Source organism: Salmo trutta, chromosome 28, assembly GCF_901001165.1.
Source record: "Salmo trutta chromosome 28, fSalTru1.1, whole genome shotgun sequence".
Lineage (NCBI taxonomy): Eukaryota > Metazoa > Chordata > Actinopteri > Salmoniformes > Salmonidae > Salmo > Salmo trutta.
This window is the reverse complement of record NC_042984.1, coordinates 16,268,681-16,286,432: the sequence shown is the minus strand read 5'-3', so window position 1 is coordinate 16,286,432 and position 17,752 is coordinate 16,268,681. Positions and strand designations below refer to the sequence as shown.

The window sequence follows — 17,752 nt, the reverse complement described above, 5'->3', positions numbered from 1 at the left end:
CTTGGATGGTGACACTGTAGGTGATTTATTTAGAATTCAAGGCACACTTAACCAGCATGGCTACCACAGCATTCTGCAGCGATACGCTATCCCATCTGGTTTGCGCTTGGTGGGACTCATTTGTTTTTCAACCGGACAATGACCCAACACACCTCCAGGATGTGTAAGGGCTATTTGACCAAGAAGGAGAGGAGCGTAATAGAGTGCTGCATCAGATGACCTGGCCTCCACAATCATCCGACCTCAACCCAATTGAGATGGTTTGGGATGAGTTGGACCATAGAGTGAAAGAAAAGGAGCCAACAAGTGCTCAGCGTATGTGGGAACCCCTTCAAGACTGTTGGAAAAGCATTCCTCATGAAGCTGGTTGAGAGAATGCCAAGACTGTGCAAAGCTGTCATCAAGGCAAAGAGTGGCTACTTTGAAGAATCTCAAATATATTTTGATTTGTTTAACACCTTTTTGGTTACTACATGATTCCATATGTGTTATATCATAGTTTTGATGTATTCACTATTGTTCTACAATGTAGAAAATATAAAAAATCAAAACCCTTGAATGAGTGTGTCCAAGCTTTTGACTGGTACTGTATATGACAGGAAAATCACGGTTTAAGTGCACTGGGTCTTTTAAAGTGATGAACATAAGGGAAGATGTAAATGCTATATTTACATGGCGTACATGTAAAGGTATACAACATAATTGGTGGTTTACAGTACACGGTAAGGAAAACAATGCTTCACCACGAGCCTTCAGTGTTTGTGAGCGGAACATAAAATGCATGTCATTTCATCAGTAGTCAGAGCAAGCTAAAGCAAAAGCATCATGGTCTCACAGCGATCGTGTAGACTCCCATGGTCCTCCTATCCCACAGCCATCTGAACCTGGCCTTGGAGGGACTCCACTTACAGTGACTGGTGGTGAAGTAGTAGAGCAGGGGGTCCAGACAGCTGTTGAGGCTGACGAGGGCCATTGTCACCCGCCGGGCATTGTAGATGGCGTTTGCATAGGGACAGTGCTGGATGACCCCTAGACGGCGGAGCAGATGCAGGAAGTGAACCACGTGGTAGGGCAGGAAGCAGAGTAGGGTGATAACGAGGATTGTGTAGATGACCCTCAGGGCTCCGCGGGCTGTGTTGGTCCGGATGAGAGTGATGCGCCGCGCCACCAGAGGGTAACACACCAGGATGACCACAGAGGGCAGTAGCGAGCCGACGACGAGACTGAATATGCTGTACGGCACCAGACGCCTGTCCCACTCTTTCTGGGAGAAGTTTTCAAAGCAGCTACGGTGCTGGGTGTCCAGAGGTCCCACTAGGATGAAGGCCAGAACAGCTGCCCCTGCCAGCGCCCACACTGCCGCACTCACCAGTACAGTGCAACGTGAGTTCCGGAGCCTCAGATAAGTGTGAGGATAGGCGACGGCCACATATCGATCCACACAGATACAGGTCATGAAGGCGATGCTGATGTAGATGTTGGCGAAGAACAGTGTTCCTGTGATGCTGCAGGCCACATCTCCGAATACCCAGTCATTGCTGTTGCGGTGGTAGTGGATCTTGAAGGGCAGGGTGCAAAGGAAGGTGGTGTCGGCGAGGGCCAGGTTAATGACAAACACGTTTGAGGAGGTGCGGGGAGTTATCTTGAAGATGAACACATAGAGGGCTCCCACGTTGCCTGGCAGGCCCAGTGCCATCACCAGACTGTAGACGGCTGGGAAGAAGTAGAACTGGTAGTCTCTGGGGGTACTACAGTTGTCAGTTACATCTCCAACAGATGTATTCATTGTTTCAGGTCTGGTTTGGTTATCAAAAGGAGCTTGTAGGTGACAGAACCAGTGGGAAAGTATATTTCTGCTTTCCCTTGCTAATGATGCAACCTGTGGGGAAAGTGTTCAGTCAGATTATCAAACTGTTCTGTAAAAGTTGCGATATCACTGTTGCTGTTTTATAGGCAAGGTTTATCACATCCTATCATCTGCTTGCTTGACACATGCAGTAACTTGCCAATATAATCAGAATTGTTGAAGCTTCCATTGTAAGAAAAAAAAGTTTCTGTTTGAATGATCTAAATTCAATTATGGTAATTGTATTGGTAATTGAATTTAATCATTGAATTGGTCATTTAAATGATCAAGATGTTTTTCCGCTTATGAACTCCATGACTGTTCTGTAACTAGGCTACAATTCTTTAACTATGACCAAATAAAGTAAAGTGTGTTTAAAGAAAAAAGTACTTACAAAGTTTGAAGAACTCTTCAAAAAAGTCAAACTACTACAGTAGGCTACTTCACGTAACCACTAATCAAACACATTCTCTGTTTTCCCCCCTTCACCTTCATATATGAGCTGATGTCATCACAGGGGTTGGAAAATCTTTGTTAGCTCTGTGTAGTTTAGTGGGTGCTGCTTGGTGCCGAATGAAGGCACACAGGAAACTGTCAGTGTATGCATTTTGCTCTTCAGTGTGGTTTGTATCAGACACCCACCATCCTGTCAAGGAAAGTGTTGCCTCGTTATTTTTAGTTGAAGGTGTTAGAAGACACATCATTTATAACAGTATATGACTAGCTGTCAACACATAGAAGCAAGCCTTTGTCACAAAGTCGGTTTAAGACTGACAATCTGAGTTAGTTTTTCCTTGACGTATTAAATCATCTTGGAGAAATGTTTAAGCTTGCATGCTACTAATGATAGTTTATTGGTTCCTTGATACTTTACTGTACTTCACTAGAGGTTGTGTCCTCACTAAATTATGCTAAGCTTGCCAAATTGATTTTAGGTTTATTTCAAAATCTTGGTACATATGTAGAAACATGTATAAAGTGTGATGTCACACTATAAAACAGGTGAGAAATGATCAGCCTAACTAGATGGCCAGTGCACCATCAAGTCATAAACAACAGACTGGCATACTACTAAAGCCTTATTTATGTATTTAGTGATAAAGAGTGTCAGTTTGAGAGCTCTTGCCAAGAAAGATGACTTGTAGAGTGGCTTTTCAATAAAAGTATTGTCTTCGCTTGAACTCAGAGTGTAGTGTGTTTGTTATGATGCCATTCTGGGTGTCTTGACTCTTCTTTAACGCTGGGGGGCGCTTAACACAAACCAAATGTCCCTTACTGCTGGTCATATCATTGCCTGCAGCATAGCAACAAGCCATATCCACAGATTGTAAAGCGAAATTCTAAAGCATGATTATTGAGCACGGATATGGATCCCAAATGTATTTGCTGTTAGGGGCTTTATGGGTGCTAATGTACTGAGGCTTATCATTTATTAAAATATTTAATCCGAAATAGAACGACGTTGAGATTAAAGTAATTATTGTGCTCATTATTTTGAGTTATGCTCCTAAAATGATTAATTATACACAACAATACAATGTACATCATCATTAAATAACCAGAAATACATGTATCTTTCACCCCCTTTGATGCCTGGAATGTTACTGAAATCCATTATTGGTTTGTACTGTAAGGGTTGTTTCAAGAGAATAATCAGATACTGTTGATGTTGTGGACTATTCCTAAAGCTCAAGACAGTACAGTTTTGGACCTGGTTACAAGAACAGATGGGAAACCCCCTCCATCATCACCAGGGAGAATCCAACACAGGCAGGGTAAGTTGGCCACTGGCAGGAATCACAGGCCAGATGCACTGTGGTCTACCTGGCCAAACACAGCACGACAGCTGGCACACACACACAGACCGTCACAATGAACTGCTGATGAGTCATAGAATCAGGAAGTAGCTCTCTCCCTCATCCCACCCTCTCCTCCAGCCTCTCTTCCCACTCCGCTGCGCCATCGCCTAGCAACACTGCTGTTCTACTCACAAGTCTCCCTCTGTCTTTCCCACCAGCCCCAAGAAGAGCACTGCCTCTGTAATTTTACCACAACCACGGGACACTAGGGCTAAGAGAGATTTTGTGTAGCTGGTCATTTGATGGTAACTCCATACGTTCCTTCTTATACCAAGAGGTGTATTATGTACTAAGTAGAATATTTGAAAGTTTAATAATGAATAAGTTTGAAAAGCGGGCTGAGCGCTCATAAGTGCTTAGAATGGAATTTCTGCTTTCAGATGAGGGTCAGAAATCATACATATTTACCAATGGTGTGAGGAGACAATTGTTGGGGAAACACAATGTGTGTGCGTGCACATGTGTGTGTATGTGTCGGATTGAGGGGTTGGAGACTAGCAGCTGAGTATAGCCTGCAGCTTGTCTTGTCCTACTTTCCCCAGAAAAACAAAGTGCATCACAACCTACAGACAGACATTCACCTTCCAAGTCATACCTCATTGGTTCTCAGAATAATTTAAATGAACGGCAGTCAGAGACAATGATTTTTAGAACACTTACATTGAGCTTGGAATCTACACAATAAAGCACTCGTTGTCTCATGTTTAACAGTTTCCTGGGTAATTGGCTTAATGCTCATCTCATCTACACTCCACTCTCTCATCTCAGAGCAGTTCACTTGTATTATTCATGGGCTGTTCATTTAATAGTTTTCTTTTCCTCTCTGAAAATGACTATACAGTACTTTTCAGTTGTTCAAGGGACAATTGAAGCATGGAATCTGACATGCCTAGTTTAGAGGAAGTGTTTTAGCATTCTGTACTTCCTGGTCAAAGGAGCTGTGTGCATTTGAAATGAGTTCCTTTAGTTCAGAAGTAGAAGGGAAGAGTACATATATAAGGAAACATTATGTACAATATAATGAATGATGCTCAGCAACTATGAGTTCAGGTCCTAAGAATGTCCCAGAAATCATACTTTCAACCATATGTATGCTGTATCTATGTCCTTCCACAAAGCTACAGTTGAAGTCGGAAGTTTACATACACTTAGGTTGGAGTCATTAAAACTCGCTTTTCAACCACTCCACAAATTTCTTGTTAACATATTATAGTTTTGGCAAGTTGGTTAGGACGACTGTTTTGTGCATGGCAAGTATTTTTCCTACACTTGTTTACAGACAGATTATTTCACTTATAATTCACTGTATCACAATTCCAGTGGGTCAGAAGTTTACAGACACTAAATTGACTGTGCCTTTAAACAGCTTGGAAAATTCCAGAAAATTATGTCATGGCTTTAGAAGCTTCTGATAGGCTAATTGACATAATTTGAGTCAATTGGAGGTGTACCTGTGGACGTATTTCAAGGCCTACCAAACTCAGTGCCTCTTCGCTTGACATCATGGGAAAATCAAAAGAAATCAGCCAAGACCTCAGAAAAAGAATTGTAGACCTCCACAAGTTTGGTTCATTCTTGGGAGTAATTTCCAAACGCCTGAAGGTACCACGTTCATCTGTACAAACAATAGTACGCAAGAATAAACACCATGGGACCACGCAGCCGTCTTACCACTCAGGAAAGAGACACGTTCTGTCTCCTAGAGATGAACGTACTTTGGTGCGAAAAGTGCAAATCAATCCCAGAACAACAGCAAAGGACTGTGAAGCTGCTGGAGGAAACGGGTACAAAATGATCTATATCCACAGTAAAACGAGTCCTATATTGACATAACCTGAAAGGCCGCTCAGAAAGGAAGAAGCCACTGCTCCAAAACCGCCATGAAAAACCCAAAGCATACTTCCAATGTTGTGGCAAAATGGCTTAAGGACAACAAAGTCAAGGTATTGGAGTGGCCATCACAAAGCCCTGACCTCAATCCTATTGAAAATTTGTGGGCATAACTGAAAAAGTGTGTGCGAGCAAGGAGGCCTACAAACCTGACTCAGTTACACCAGCTCTGTCAGGAGGAATGGGCCAAAATTCACCCAACTTATTGTGGGAAGCTTGTGGAAGGCTACCTGAAACGTTTCACCCAAGTTAAACAATTTAAAGGCAATGCTACCAAATACTACTTGAGTGTATGTAAACTTCTGACCCACTGGGAATGTGATGAAAGAAATAAAAGCTGAAATAAATCATTCTCTCTACTATTATTCTGACATTTCACATTCTTAAAATAAATAACTGATGTAAAACAGGGAATTTTTACTAGGATTAAATGTCAGGAATTGTGAAAAACTGAGTTTAAATGTATTTGGCTAAGGTGTATTTAAACCTCCGACTTCAACTGTATGTCCTTGTATCTATCTCTATGGTCATCTTATTTTTTGGAAAAAATTACCCTCCGATGTCATTCATAAAAATATTTTACTTGGGGATTGATATGGATCTATCTTATGAATATTTGATCAGTTGAAAGTACTTTCCTTTGTACCTGGTCCAGCTCTTCTGACTGTGACCCCAACTAATGTTAGCCAGCCTTGGCTTCAGAAGGATACTGCTCTTGTTGTCTTGCGTTCAGAATCAGTAGCCCATTGATTATGACAGCTCTGCTATTGACTTTGAAACTGCTTCCCCTGCAGCACAGGGACCTTGTCTAAAGCAAAGAGGCTTTGCTTGCCTGGCATTGGTTGTCAGTTGAGACACCTTAAGTAATTAAGCTTACCTTGACTAACACACAATGGAGCCAAGGTCAAAACTTTTAATGACTTTTACTACTGCAGAGATTTAGGCCTGCTTTTCTATAGGCTACTTTTCAACGGTTGACAGACTGAAAGGGACTCAACAGAGTTGTGGTTAGTGCCTGGTTCTCTCCCTGGGTCTATATACTGTAAACTACTTTCTAGGCATCCATGAGATGAATTTATATGGATGAGTATCAATTTTAAGGTTAAATATGTGGATGAATATCCATTTTAAGGTTAAATATCTGCATAAATATACATTTTAAGGTTAAATATATGGGATAAATAACCATTTTAAGGTTAATGTTAAAAAAATCTTGAAAGGATATTTGAAGAGACATGCCACTACATTACACCTACCCTGAAGAAGTGCATTACAGAACCAGTAGTGCATATGATTCACCTGCACTATATGATCATCACATTTACTTGTCACCCAACATCATCAACATGTTTTGACAGTGTCATATTGAATGCAAATTATTGAGTGAATATACTGTATCATGTACTTGAAGGAGTGTGATGAAGATCTCATTTATAATCTATGGTCCACTCTTCAACATTTGATTTGTATTAACTTTTTACTAGTTTACAGTTTTGGTAGAAGTAGTTTGTACATACTCTACTCTATCTTACTATGTAATGTCAGTTCATTGCAACACCCAAGAAATGTGATAGTTGTATGTATGGTATTCATCTCACACATTAGACACTACCAACAAATCCAAAGTTGTTGGGATGAAAACATTTAGTCTGATGTTACTCAGTTCCTGACTGTAGGTGTTCGCCTTGACTTCAGGCTTGGCTCTCTGTTGGCTTGCTTACTGTAGCCAATGCAGTCGGTATGTCACACACAAACTGCAGAGAGAAGAAACGGCGGGAGCAGTTGGGCTGAAAGATTTACGAGACTTGGTAATCAACGTTAACAGGACCACTGAATAAATCATAGCTGCTGTTAGCATGCTGTCTAAGTGCCTCTGACAGGTTCCATACTTCATGGATAAAGAATACAGCATCATGCTAGCTTGACCTACAGAGAGCAAAAGGGCATGACACATCTTAGAGAAATGTAGTAAATATAAATAATGTAATGATGCTAACTATCACAAAGGAAGCTCCTCCCACTAGAACAGCTCAGTTAATTATCTGTAGGATCCTCAGTGACTTCATTAAGTTGTAGACAGCATTCACCTAGCTTTATTCTGTTGGTTGTCTGAGGTAATGTGAAACTACAACTGGTGCTGATGATGAACCGACGGGATATCCTGGTGATCATCCTTGGAGAGATTCTCTCTGATATGCAAGTAGTAGAGTATATTCAAACATCTGGCATGCAATGGTGTCTTGATCCTTCACACTACTGCACACTTGATACTACAGAAGAACGCAGCAGTTTTGACAGTTGGTGGACAGTTCAAAGGGCACAGTTCGAAACAAACAGTGACTGTCATTAGTCCTTTATGAAAGATAGAGGCTGTTTACACAGCACCAATGAACTGTGAGAGGAGAATTAACCCAGACCTTCAATATCTTGGTGCTTCTTCATTTTTCACATTCTCTTTCCCTCTGTAGGAGATAAAGACTGTCAGGTAAAAAAAGCTGAAATCATGGGGAATGTATTTATTTATAAACTGCTCAAAAAAATAAAGGGAACACTTACATTTACATTTTACATTTAAGTCATTTAGCAGACGCTCTTATCCAGAGCGACTTACAAATTGGTGCATTCACCTATAATATCCAGTAGAACAACCACTTTACAATAGTGCATCTAAATCTTTTAAAGGGGGGGGGGGGTTAGAAGGATTACTTTATCCTATCCCAGGTATTCCTTAAAGAGGTGGGGTTTCAGGTGTCTCCGGAAGGTGGTGATTGACTCCGCTGTCCTGGCATCGTGAGGGAGCTTGTTCCACCATTGGGGTGCCAGAGCAGCGAACAGTTTTGACTGGGCTGAGCGGGAACTGTGCTTCCTCAGAGGTAGGGAGGCGAGCAGGCCAGAGGTGGATGAACGCAGTGCCCTTGTTTGGGTGTAGGGCCTGATCAGAGCCCTACACCCAAACAACACAATGTAACTCCAAGTCAATCACACTTCTGTGAAATCAAACTGTCCACTTAGGAAGCAACACTGATTAACAATACATTTCACATGCTGTTGTACAAATGGAATAGACAACAGGTGGAAATTATAGGCAATTAGCAAGACACCCCCAATAAAGGAGTGGTTCTGCAGGTGGGGACCACAGACCACTTATCAGTTCCTATGCTTCCTGGCTGATGTTTTGGTCACTTTTGAATGCTGGCGGTGCTTTCACTCTAGTGGTAGCATGAGACGGAGTCTACAACCAACACAAGTGGCTCAGGTAGTGCAGCTCACCCAGGATGGCACATCAATGCGAGCTGTGGCAAGAAGTTTTGCTGTGTCTGTCAGCGTAGTGTCCAGAGCATGGAGGCGCTACCAGGAGACAGGCCAGTTCATCAGGAGACATGGAGGAGGCCCTAGGAGGGCAACAACCCAGCAGCAGGACCGCTACCTCCGCCTTTGTGCAAGGAGGAGCAGGAGAAGCACTGCCAGAGCCCTGCAAAATGACCTCCAGCAGACCACAAATGTGCATGTGTCTGCTCAAACGGTCAGAAACAGACTCCATGAGGGTGGTATGAGGGCCCGACGTCCACAGGTGGGGGTTGCGCTTACAGCCCAACACCGTGCAGGACGTTTGGCATTTGCCAGAGAACACCAAGATTGGCAAATTCGCCACTGGCGCCCTGTGCTCTTCACAGATGAAAGCAGGTTCACACTGAGCACGTGACAGACGTGACAGAGTCTGGAGACGCCGTGGAAAACGTTCTGCTGCCTGCAACATCCTCCAGCATGACCGGTTTGGCATGGTGTGGGGTGGCATTTCTTTGGGGGGGCCGCACACCTCCATGTGCTCGCCAGAGGTAGCCTGACTGCCATTAGGTACCGAGATGAGATCCTCAGACCCCTTGTGAGACCATATGCTGGTGCGGTTGGCCCTGGGTTTCTCCTAATGCAAGACAATGCTAGACCTCATGTGGCTGGAGTGTGTCAGCAGTTCCTGCAAGAGGAAGGCATTGATGCTATGGACTGGCCCGGCCGTTCCCCAGACCTGAATCCAATTGAACACATCTGGGACATCATGTCTCGCTCCATCCACCAACGCCACGTTGCACCACAGACTGTCCAGGAGTTGGCGGATGCTTTAGTCCAGGTCTGGGAGGAGATCCCTCAGGAGACCATCCGCCACCTCATCAGGAGCATGCCCAGGTGTTGTAGGGAGGTCATACAGGCACGTGGAGGCCACACACACTACTGAGCCTCATTTTGACTTGTTTTAAGGACATTACATCAAAGTTGGATCAGCCTGTAGTGTGGTTTTCCACTTTAATTTTGAGTGTGACTCCAAATCCAGACCTCCATGGGTTGATAAATTGGATTTCCATTGATTATTTTTGTGTGATTTTGTTGTCAGCACATTCAACTATGTAAAGAAAAAAGTTTTAATAAGATTATTTCATTCAGATCTAGGATGTGTTGTTTAAGTGTTCCCTTTATTTTTTGAGCAGTATATATATGCTTACTTCACCTTTATTTAACCAGGTAGGCCAGTTGAGAACAAGTTCTCATTTACAACTGCGACCTGGCCAAGATAAAGCAAAGCAGTGCAAAAACAACAACACAGAGTTACACATAAACAAATGTACAGTCAATAACACTATAGAAAAATCTATGTACAGTGTGTGCAAATGTAGAAGATTAGGGAGGTAAGGCAATAAATAGACCATAGAGGCGAAATAATTACAATTTAGCATTAACACTGGAGTGATAGATGTGCAGATGATGATGTGCAAATAGAGATACTGGGGTGCAAAGGAGCAAGAAGATAAATAACAATATGGGGATGAGGTAGTTGGGTGTGCTATTTACAGATTGGCTGTGTACAGGTACAGGTACAGTGTAAGCTGCTCTGACAGCTGATGCTTAAAGTTAGAGAGGGAGAAATAAGTCTCCAGCTTCAGCGATTTTTTGCAATTCGTTCCAGTCATGGGCAACAGAGAACTGGAAGGAAAGGCGGCCAAAGTAAGTGTTGGCTTTGGGGATGACCAGTGAAATATACCTGCTGGAGTGCGTGCTACGGGTGGGTGTTGCTATGGTGACCAGTGAGCTGAGATAAGGCGGGGCTTTACCTAGCAAAGACTTATAGATGACCTGGAGCCAGTGGGTTTGGCGACAAATATGTAGCGAGGGCCAGTCAACGAGAGCATACAGGTCGCAATGGTGGGTAGTATATGGGGCTTTGGTGACAAAACGGATGGCACTGTGATAGACTACATCCAGTTTGCTGAGTAGAGTGTTGGAGGCTATTTTGTAAATGACATCGCCGAAGTCAAGGATCGGTAGGATAGTCAGTTTTACGAGGGTAGGTTTGGCAGCATGAGTGAAGGAGGCTTTGTTGCGAAATAGGAAGCCGGTTCTAGATTTAATTTTGGATTGGAGATGCTTAATGTGAGTCTGGAAGGAGAGTTTACAGTCTAACCAGACACCTAGGTATTTGTAGTTGTCCACATATTCTAAGTCAGAACCTTTCCGAGTAGTGATGCTAGTCAGGCGTGCGGGTCATGAATAGATGACCTTCTTTGCGAGGCATTGGAAAATCTCCCTGGTCTTTGCGATTGAATCTGGGCTTGAAATTCACTGGTGTTTAACATGATTTTTAAATGACTACCCCACACAAAATCATGTTGAACACCATTGTTGCTCAGAGTCCATGCAACTTATTATCTGACTTGATAAGCACATTTTTACTCCTGAAGTTATTTAGGGTTGCCATTGCAAAGTGGTTGAATACATTTCAGCTTTTCATTTTTTTATTAATTTGTAAACATTTCTAAAAACATAATTCTGCTTTGACGTTATGGGGTATTGTGTATAGATTAGTGACACACAATCTACATTTAATCAATTTTAAATTCAAACTGTAACACAACAAAATGTGGAAAAAGTCAAGGGGTGTGATACTTTAGGGAGGCATTGTACACGGTTTAGTAGAAAGGAGAGAGCCAAACTAGGTCTCCTTCCCAGACACCCACTTCTCACGATAATTCCACGCTGCAGCAGTGCTTGTGTCTGCCATGAGATGGCCATAAAAAAAAACGACATCTGAGCCGACAGCTACCCTTCCTCTCACAATTCAGAGGCATACATTTTACATCTGCACTCTCTGTGGTGGATGCCATGCAGTCACTGACTGTGTCTGAAACAGAAGCAGAGGACGGGTCTTGAGTAATGCAGTACATTATAGTGGAAGTCAACCTACGCTTAGACAGTCTTATTTGTCTATCCACTGCACTCTGAGGCCAAGATTTCATGTTAGTTCCACTTTTTTCTTACCGTTGTCTGAATAAAAGGACCTAATGAACTGATGATGTACATAAAATGTCAGCTCACTATGATCTTTTTTGTCAGTGGTGGAAAAAGTAACCAATTGTCATACTTGAGTAAAAGTAAAGATATCTTAATAGAAAATGACTCAAGTGAGTCACCCAGTAAAATACTAGTTGAGGAAAAGTCAAAAAATATTTGGTTTTAAATATACTTAAAGAGCCACGGAACACACCAATTGGCACGTGTATTTTTCTGTTGCTCATTAGAAATACGAGAATTCTGATTTGGAGGTGTGTTTCCTGACACTTTCCGCATTTGGTTAATGATGTTTGTCCCCCATGAGACACTGTAGACTTGAAAGTCTTGTTCACTTTCCCAAATCCCCAGAATTAATCTAAGATTACTCAAGAAATCTGTCATTCATTTTGACATTTTTGCCGATGTTTTAATTGCACAATTTTACATACAACTAATGTGTTTGGTGCAGTATTTCTCAAGTAAAAAAATATGCGACGTGTTTTCTCATGTAACAAAGTCGGGATGCTGGGCAGGTCTGTTTTACTGTCTATACTATTGGATTGAGAGCAATCACCGCAGCTGTTCACCCCATGTTAGTGGGCGAATGTACATCGTCAAATCCAAACCCAACCTTAATTTACCTGTTGTGACGCATGGATGTTCCAAACTCTCTTTTAGATGAGACTGACTTTATGACCAAAATCATCCTATTTACACTTTGTTGTCAATTTTGACAATAGAATAACTGTTTCCGACTCCTAGTTTTCAAAGGGATTTGTTGCTTTTTAAAGGCAGTTGCTCTTTAAGTATCAAAAGCAAATGTAATTGCTGAAATATTCTTAAGTATCAAAAGTAAAAGTATAAATCATTTCAAATTTCTTATATTAAGCAAACCAGACGGCACGTTATTTATATTTTTTCGGATAGCTAGGGGCACACCAGCACTCAGACATGAAGTATTTGTGTTTAGTGAGTCTGCCAGATCAGAGGCAGTACACGGGATGACCAAGGATGTTCTCTTGATAAGTGCGTGAATTGGACCATTTTCCTGTCCTGCTAAGCATTCAAAGTTTAACGAGCACTTTTGGGTGTCAGGGAAAATATAAAGTAAAAATGACATTATCTTCTTTAGGAATGTGGTGGAGTAAAAGTTGTCAAAATATAAATAGTAAAGTACAGATACCCCCAAAAAACGACTTAAGTAGTACTTTAAAGTATTGTTACTTAAGTACTTTACACCACTGCTTTGTGTCTATGGATCTATGTACAGTATGTCCAGAGGTGCAGGGATTTTTTTCTTTTTTCTCTCTCTCTCTTTCTCTGCATGGTCTTGTCATGCAAGAAGTTTCCTTCTAATATCTCACCCCAAGTGTTCAAATCAGTCTGCTGACTCAACAGCTTTCGAAAAGCTCTGAATGTGGAAGGAACAGGAAAGGCTTTGATCTCAGAGGAAGAAACAGAGCAAGGGATGAGAGAGAGAGGCCTTGATTTGAGCAAGTCTAATTTTAGGCTATGAAGCGATGGAGGACGCTTATGTAAGACAGACACATGGGGGTGCAGCATGCAGGGATGCTGCTTTTGTGAAAGACTAACAAACTCCACAACACCTGCTCCAGTAGAACACATTCCTCTATCCTCTTCCTGACTGAAGGACAGATAACCCAAGTAGCCTCCCCATATGTCAGATACATAGGTTGAAACACAGTATTTGTAATGAGAAAGAGACACTTTTACAGATCAACAAGGAAAGGAAATGGTTAGTAAATGTAATTTTCAGACAGCCCCCCAAATTGTTTAGGTGTTTGTTTTTGGCACCTGCTTTCGAGTCAATCATCAAATTTCAATCATGATTACTCCTTGGTTTGCATTTGGCAAAGCTCTAATAACTATATCTTTCAATCACAATTTAAACAAATGCCTGCCCTCTATATTTCCATTCACACATATTAAAATCTGTCATATATAATCCAATATAATCCCACTCCTGGGCCACAGCCTATAGGGAGGAGGTCAGAGACCTGGCTGTGTGGTGCCAGGACAACAACCTCCCCCTCAAAGTGTTCAAGACAAAGGAGATGATTGTGGATTACAGGAAAAAGAGGACCCGAGCACACCCCCATTCTCATCGACGGGCTGTAGCGGAGCAGGTTGAGAGCTTCAAGTTCCTTGGAGTCCACATCACCAACAAACTAACATGGTCCAAGCACACCAAGACAGTTGTGAAGAGGGCACGACATAACCTATTCCCCCTCAGGAGACTGAAAAGATTTGGCATGGGTCCTCAGATCCTCAAAAGGTTCTACAGCTGCACCATTGAGAGCATCCTGACTGGTTGCGTCACTGCCTGGTATGGCAACTGCTCGGCCTATGACCGCAAGGGACTACAGAGGGTAGTGTGCACGGCACAGTATATCACTGGGACCAAGCTTCCTGCCATCCGGGACATCTACACCAGGCGGTGTCAGAGGAAGGCCCTAAAGAGGGGACTCCATCCACCCTAGTCATAGACTGTTCTCTCTGCTACCGCACGGCAAGCGGTACTGGAGCACCAAGTCTAGGTCCAAGGGGCTTCTAAACAGCTTCTTCCCCCAAGCCATAAGACTCATGAACACCTAATCAAATGGCTACCCAGACTATTTGCATTGCGCCCCCCCCCCCCCCTTTTTACACCGCTGCTACTCTCTGTTGTTATCGATGCATAGTCACTTTAATAACTCTACCCACATGTACATATTACCTCATATTACCGCTGCCCCCGCACATTGACTCTGTACCGGTACCCCCCTGTGTATAGTCTCGCTATTGTTATTTTACTGCTGCTCTTTAATTATTTGTTACTTTTATTTCTTATTCTTACTCTTATTTTTTTTTAACTGCATTGATGGTTAGGGGCTCGTAAGTAAGCATTTCACTGTATTCGGCGCATGTGACTAATAAGATTTGATTTGACAGGAGCCAAATTTAATCTGACTTTTAAAATGAAATGGTCTTCAGAGTTGAGTCAACAGATGTGCCATTGAATCACATCAATTGAATAAACTGTAGGAAATGTTATGGTTTGTAGGGTCTATCCCATGATAGGAATGTATGCATCCTATACTACTACACCCCTTATTACACCCCAAACCAAAGGGGGATTCATTCAGTTCTCGTGACTTCATGCTTACATCTCCATGACTAAACCAAGATAGTCAGGCCAAGTCTTGAGTAGCAGCAATTCATCCAGCTAGTCAAGACATCTCTTCCTCAGCAGAGTAGCGAGGCAAGGACCAGGGCGGGGGTGAGATCATTCCTATTCAGGGGCACAGCTAGCCTCTGAAAGCAGGGATAAGAAGGAACAATAGTGTTCCATAAAAGCCTGCAGTGAAACCCCTAGCACTTTCTCCCCCTGGCCTTCCCATTTCCTGTGAATGAATAATATCCTATTTTTGGCCTTACCTACAGGGATGGGGAGGGAAATGGAGAATGCACTTGAAATACAGTATTCTATATTTACAGGATTTTCATTGAACAGCTGGCAGCTATTTCTCTCTCATCTAAAATTAGTTTATCCACCTGATATGCATTTGTTCCCAATAAATTCTATAGGTTGTTAGTGAAAGAGTAGATGTATTTTGATACAGTGTATGTAATATTTGCTGTTTAATGCCCAGAAGCCAGAAGATCATGTTGCCTGGGTATATATTATATTTGTTAGTGTTTAATTAATGTGTCACACAGAAATAGAAGTAAAGATGAAAGATCATTATGTAATGAACCCAAGGGGAGACAGAGGCCTGGTTTCAAGCGCAGGGCACAGCAGGTGTTTATTGCAAAGGACCACAGGAGGAGGCAGAAGGTCATACACAGAGGGTCCAAAAGGGGAACAGTACAGGCAGGGAAAAGGCTAGTAACGTAGTCCGGGAGATCAGGCAATAGGTAGATAACAGGAAATCCGATAGGCTAAAGTACAGGCAGGGAATATGCAAAAGGTGTCGTTAGTGAGGCAGGCAAAAACGAACATACACAGGAAATCCATCGCTCTGAAAGCCGAGTGTCACAAAACAAATAATACCTCACAATGATGGGGTGCAAAGAACTGAACACTGTGTGATAATGACATACAGGTGTGTGAACAGGTGTTTAGAATTCAGGTGATTGTGATCTGGAGAGTGAGCTGTGTTCAGGGGATCTAGGTGTTTGAGAGTGTGAATTGGAAAGTGAGCTGCGTTCAGGGGATCTAGGTGTTTGAGAGTGTGATCTGGAAAGTGAGCTCCGTTCAGGGGATCTACGTGTTTGAGGATGTGAGTTGGAAGCAGACATTACACATTAGTTGATAGGCCACTTTAGAATCAACAATCTGATATGAGCTGTGTGTGGACAATGTTGTCAAAGAACAGATTTGATGATGACAAAACCAACCCACTGTACTGAGGGGTGTTAAATTCCAGATTAACAGTGGAGATGTATGTACAGCTCTAGAGCTCCTAAACTTATTTTTGAACCAGAGCCATCCCAGATGTTAGCATCTTCTCTGCATCAGTTATCACGTTGGGCCACCAGGGCAGAACTCCCTCTTAATATCATGTTTCTCTGTGAGAATCTGGTTGCCTGGTGAAAGTGCTGGTGAAGGTGTTGCAGACAGATCTCACCAGAGATTGGCACTGGGGAAAAGAGGAATTTAGTTGTGCTTCGGTCAAGGACTGCCAGCTGTGAGGAGGGCCAACGGTCATCTGACTGTGAATGCAGAGACAAGAAAAGAAACTCCAAACTCCAAACATTTAATTCACACTCTCTCAGATACACTCTCTAGTATGCTGACTTTACACACACGCACGCACGCGCGCGCACACACGACAATGTGATCACCGTCCATCAACTGTTAGGGTTAGGGCAAACTGCAGGCCCCACTCTCATACTGTCTCTCTAGTAGTGTACAGTAACGGCTTAATAACTATAAATAAAGTTGTTTCATTGATATTGACACAAAATATTAGAAAAAATGTGTGTTGTAGTGGGCTTGCCATGTGATTTCAAGCAGAATTACGCTCCCTAAATTTGAGCGCGCTTCTTGTTGAGAATGAACGTTTGACGATAGTCCCTAATAATTCTCCAGCGGTCTAGCTCCTCAAATATTCCAGGCTCTCGTTTCAGTGAAGTAGCACAGTAGACTGTCACTGCACGGAATACATAGCTACACTTTTCTGCTATTCATAACTTTCTGGAAATGAAATTTATACATTAAGCTTGAAGACTAAATTCAGCCCAAAATGACGGTGGACTTTGAAGAATGTGTGAAGGATTCACCCCGGTTCAGGTAAGAATTCGCGTACATCTTCTGTTTCGCTTGTTGAATTGTTCAGGGATTCGCACAATCGAGGAAGACGATTTCCATGATTCTAAAAATCTCCAAATGCCTTGAAACTGCAAATAGTTGAACAATAGCATAGCCTTCCATTGGCTTGCAATTGAAAATAAGATATGTTAAATAGCTGTTTATCTTTCCATATTTGAATTCAATTAGCCTATATTGCCATTGCAAGGCAATTATTGCAGTGAATTTCACAAGGCTGGACCAGGCTACTTGATATTAATAATCCATCATTTTCTTGCCATGTTTCAAAGAAATGCGTAAAAATTGCCATTGCTTATCATAGGACAACCTTGGAGTGCATGGTGAATAAACGGGTGCAGGTCGTGTGTCCTTTAGCAGGGGTGGATTTCCCATCACCAAAAGACAGATGAAAATAGTATAGGCTACATTATCATTAGTGTTAGTAATATCTCGACTTCTGTCTGCTACATCCATTCCTCTGTTGTTGAGCACTTCCATGGGACAGACATCATGCGTTTCCCCCCC

General features: G+C 42.4%; 2 protein-coding genes across 4 annotated transcripts in view; one reads left to right on the top strand and one right to left on the bottom strand.

The window, feature by feature from the left end:
• Positions 1–649: 649 nt before the first annotated feature.
• On the bottom strand, positions 650–2,419 carry LOC115165617 (lysophosphatidic acid receptor 6). 2 transcript variants are annotated; one of them, XM_029718845.1, is made up of 2 exons: positions 2,241–2,419; positions 650–1,879 (listed from the first exon to the last, which is right to left on the bottom strand). In XM_029718845.1, exon 2 carries the CDS (start codon positions 1,784–1,786, stop codon positions 824–826), a length of 963 nt encoding a protein of 320 aa, XP_029574705.1. In that variant the 5' UTR covers positions 1,787–1,879; positions 2,241–2,419; the 3' UTR covers positions 650–823. The 2 variants fall into 2 exon arrangements, with proteins under 2 accessions (XP_029574705.1, XP_029574704.1); XM_029718844.1 differs by having other exon boundaries at positions 2,336–2,419.
• Positions 2,420–17,045: 14,626 nt separating this feature from the next.
• LOC115165613 (arf-GAP with coiled-coil, ANK repeat and PH domain-containing protein 3-like) overlaps positions 17,046–17,752 on the top strand; it is a 108,629-nt gene continuing 107,922 nt past the window's right edge. For both annotated transcript variants that reach the window (XM_029718837.1, XM_029718836.1), the window contains exon 1: positions 17,046–17,209. In XM_029718837.1, the coding sequence (XP_029574697.1) occupies positions 17,163–17,209 (47 nt within the window). In that variant the 5' untranslated portion in view covers positions 17,046–17,162. The remainder of the gene's footprint in view (positions 17,210–17,752) is intronic.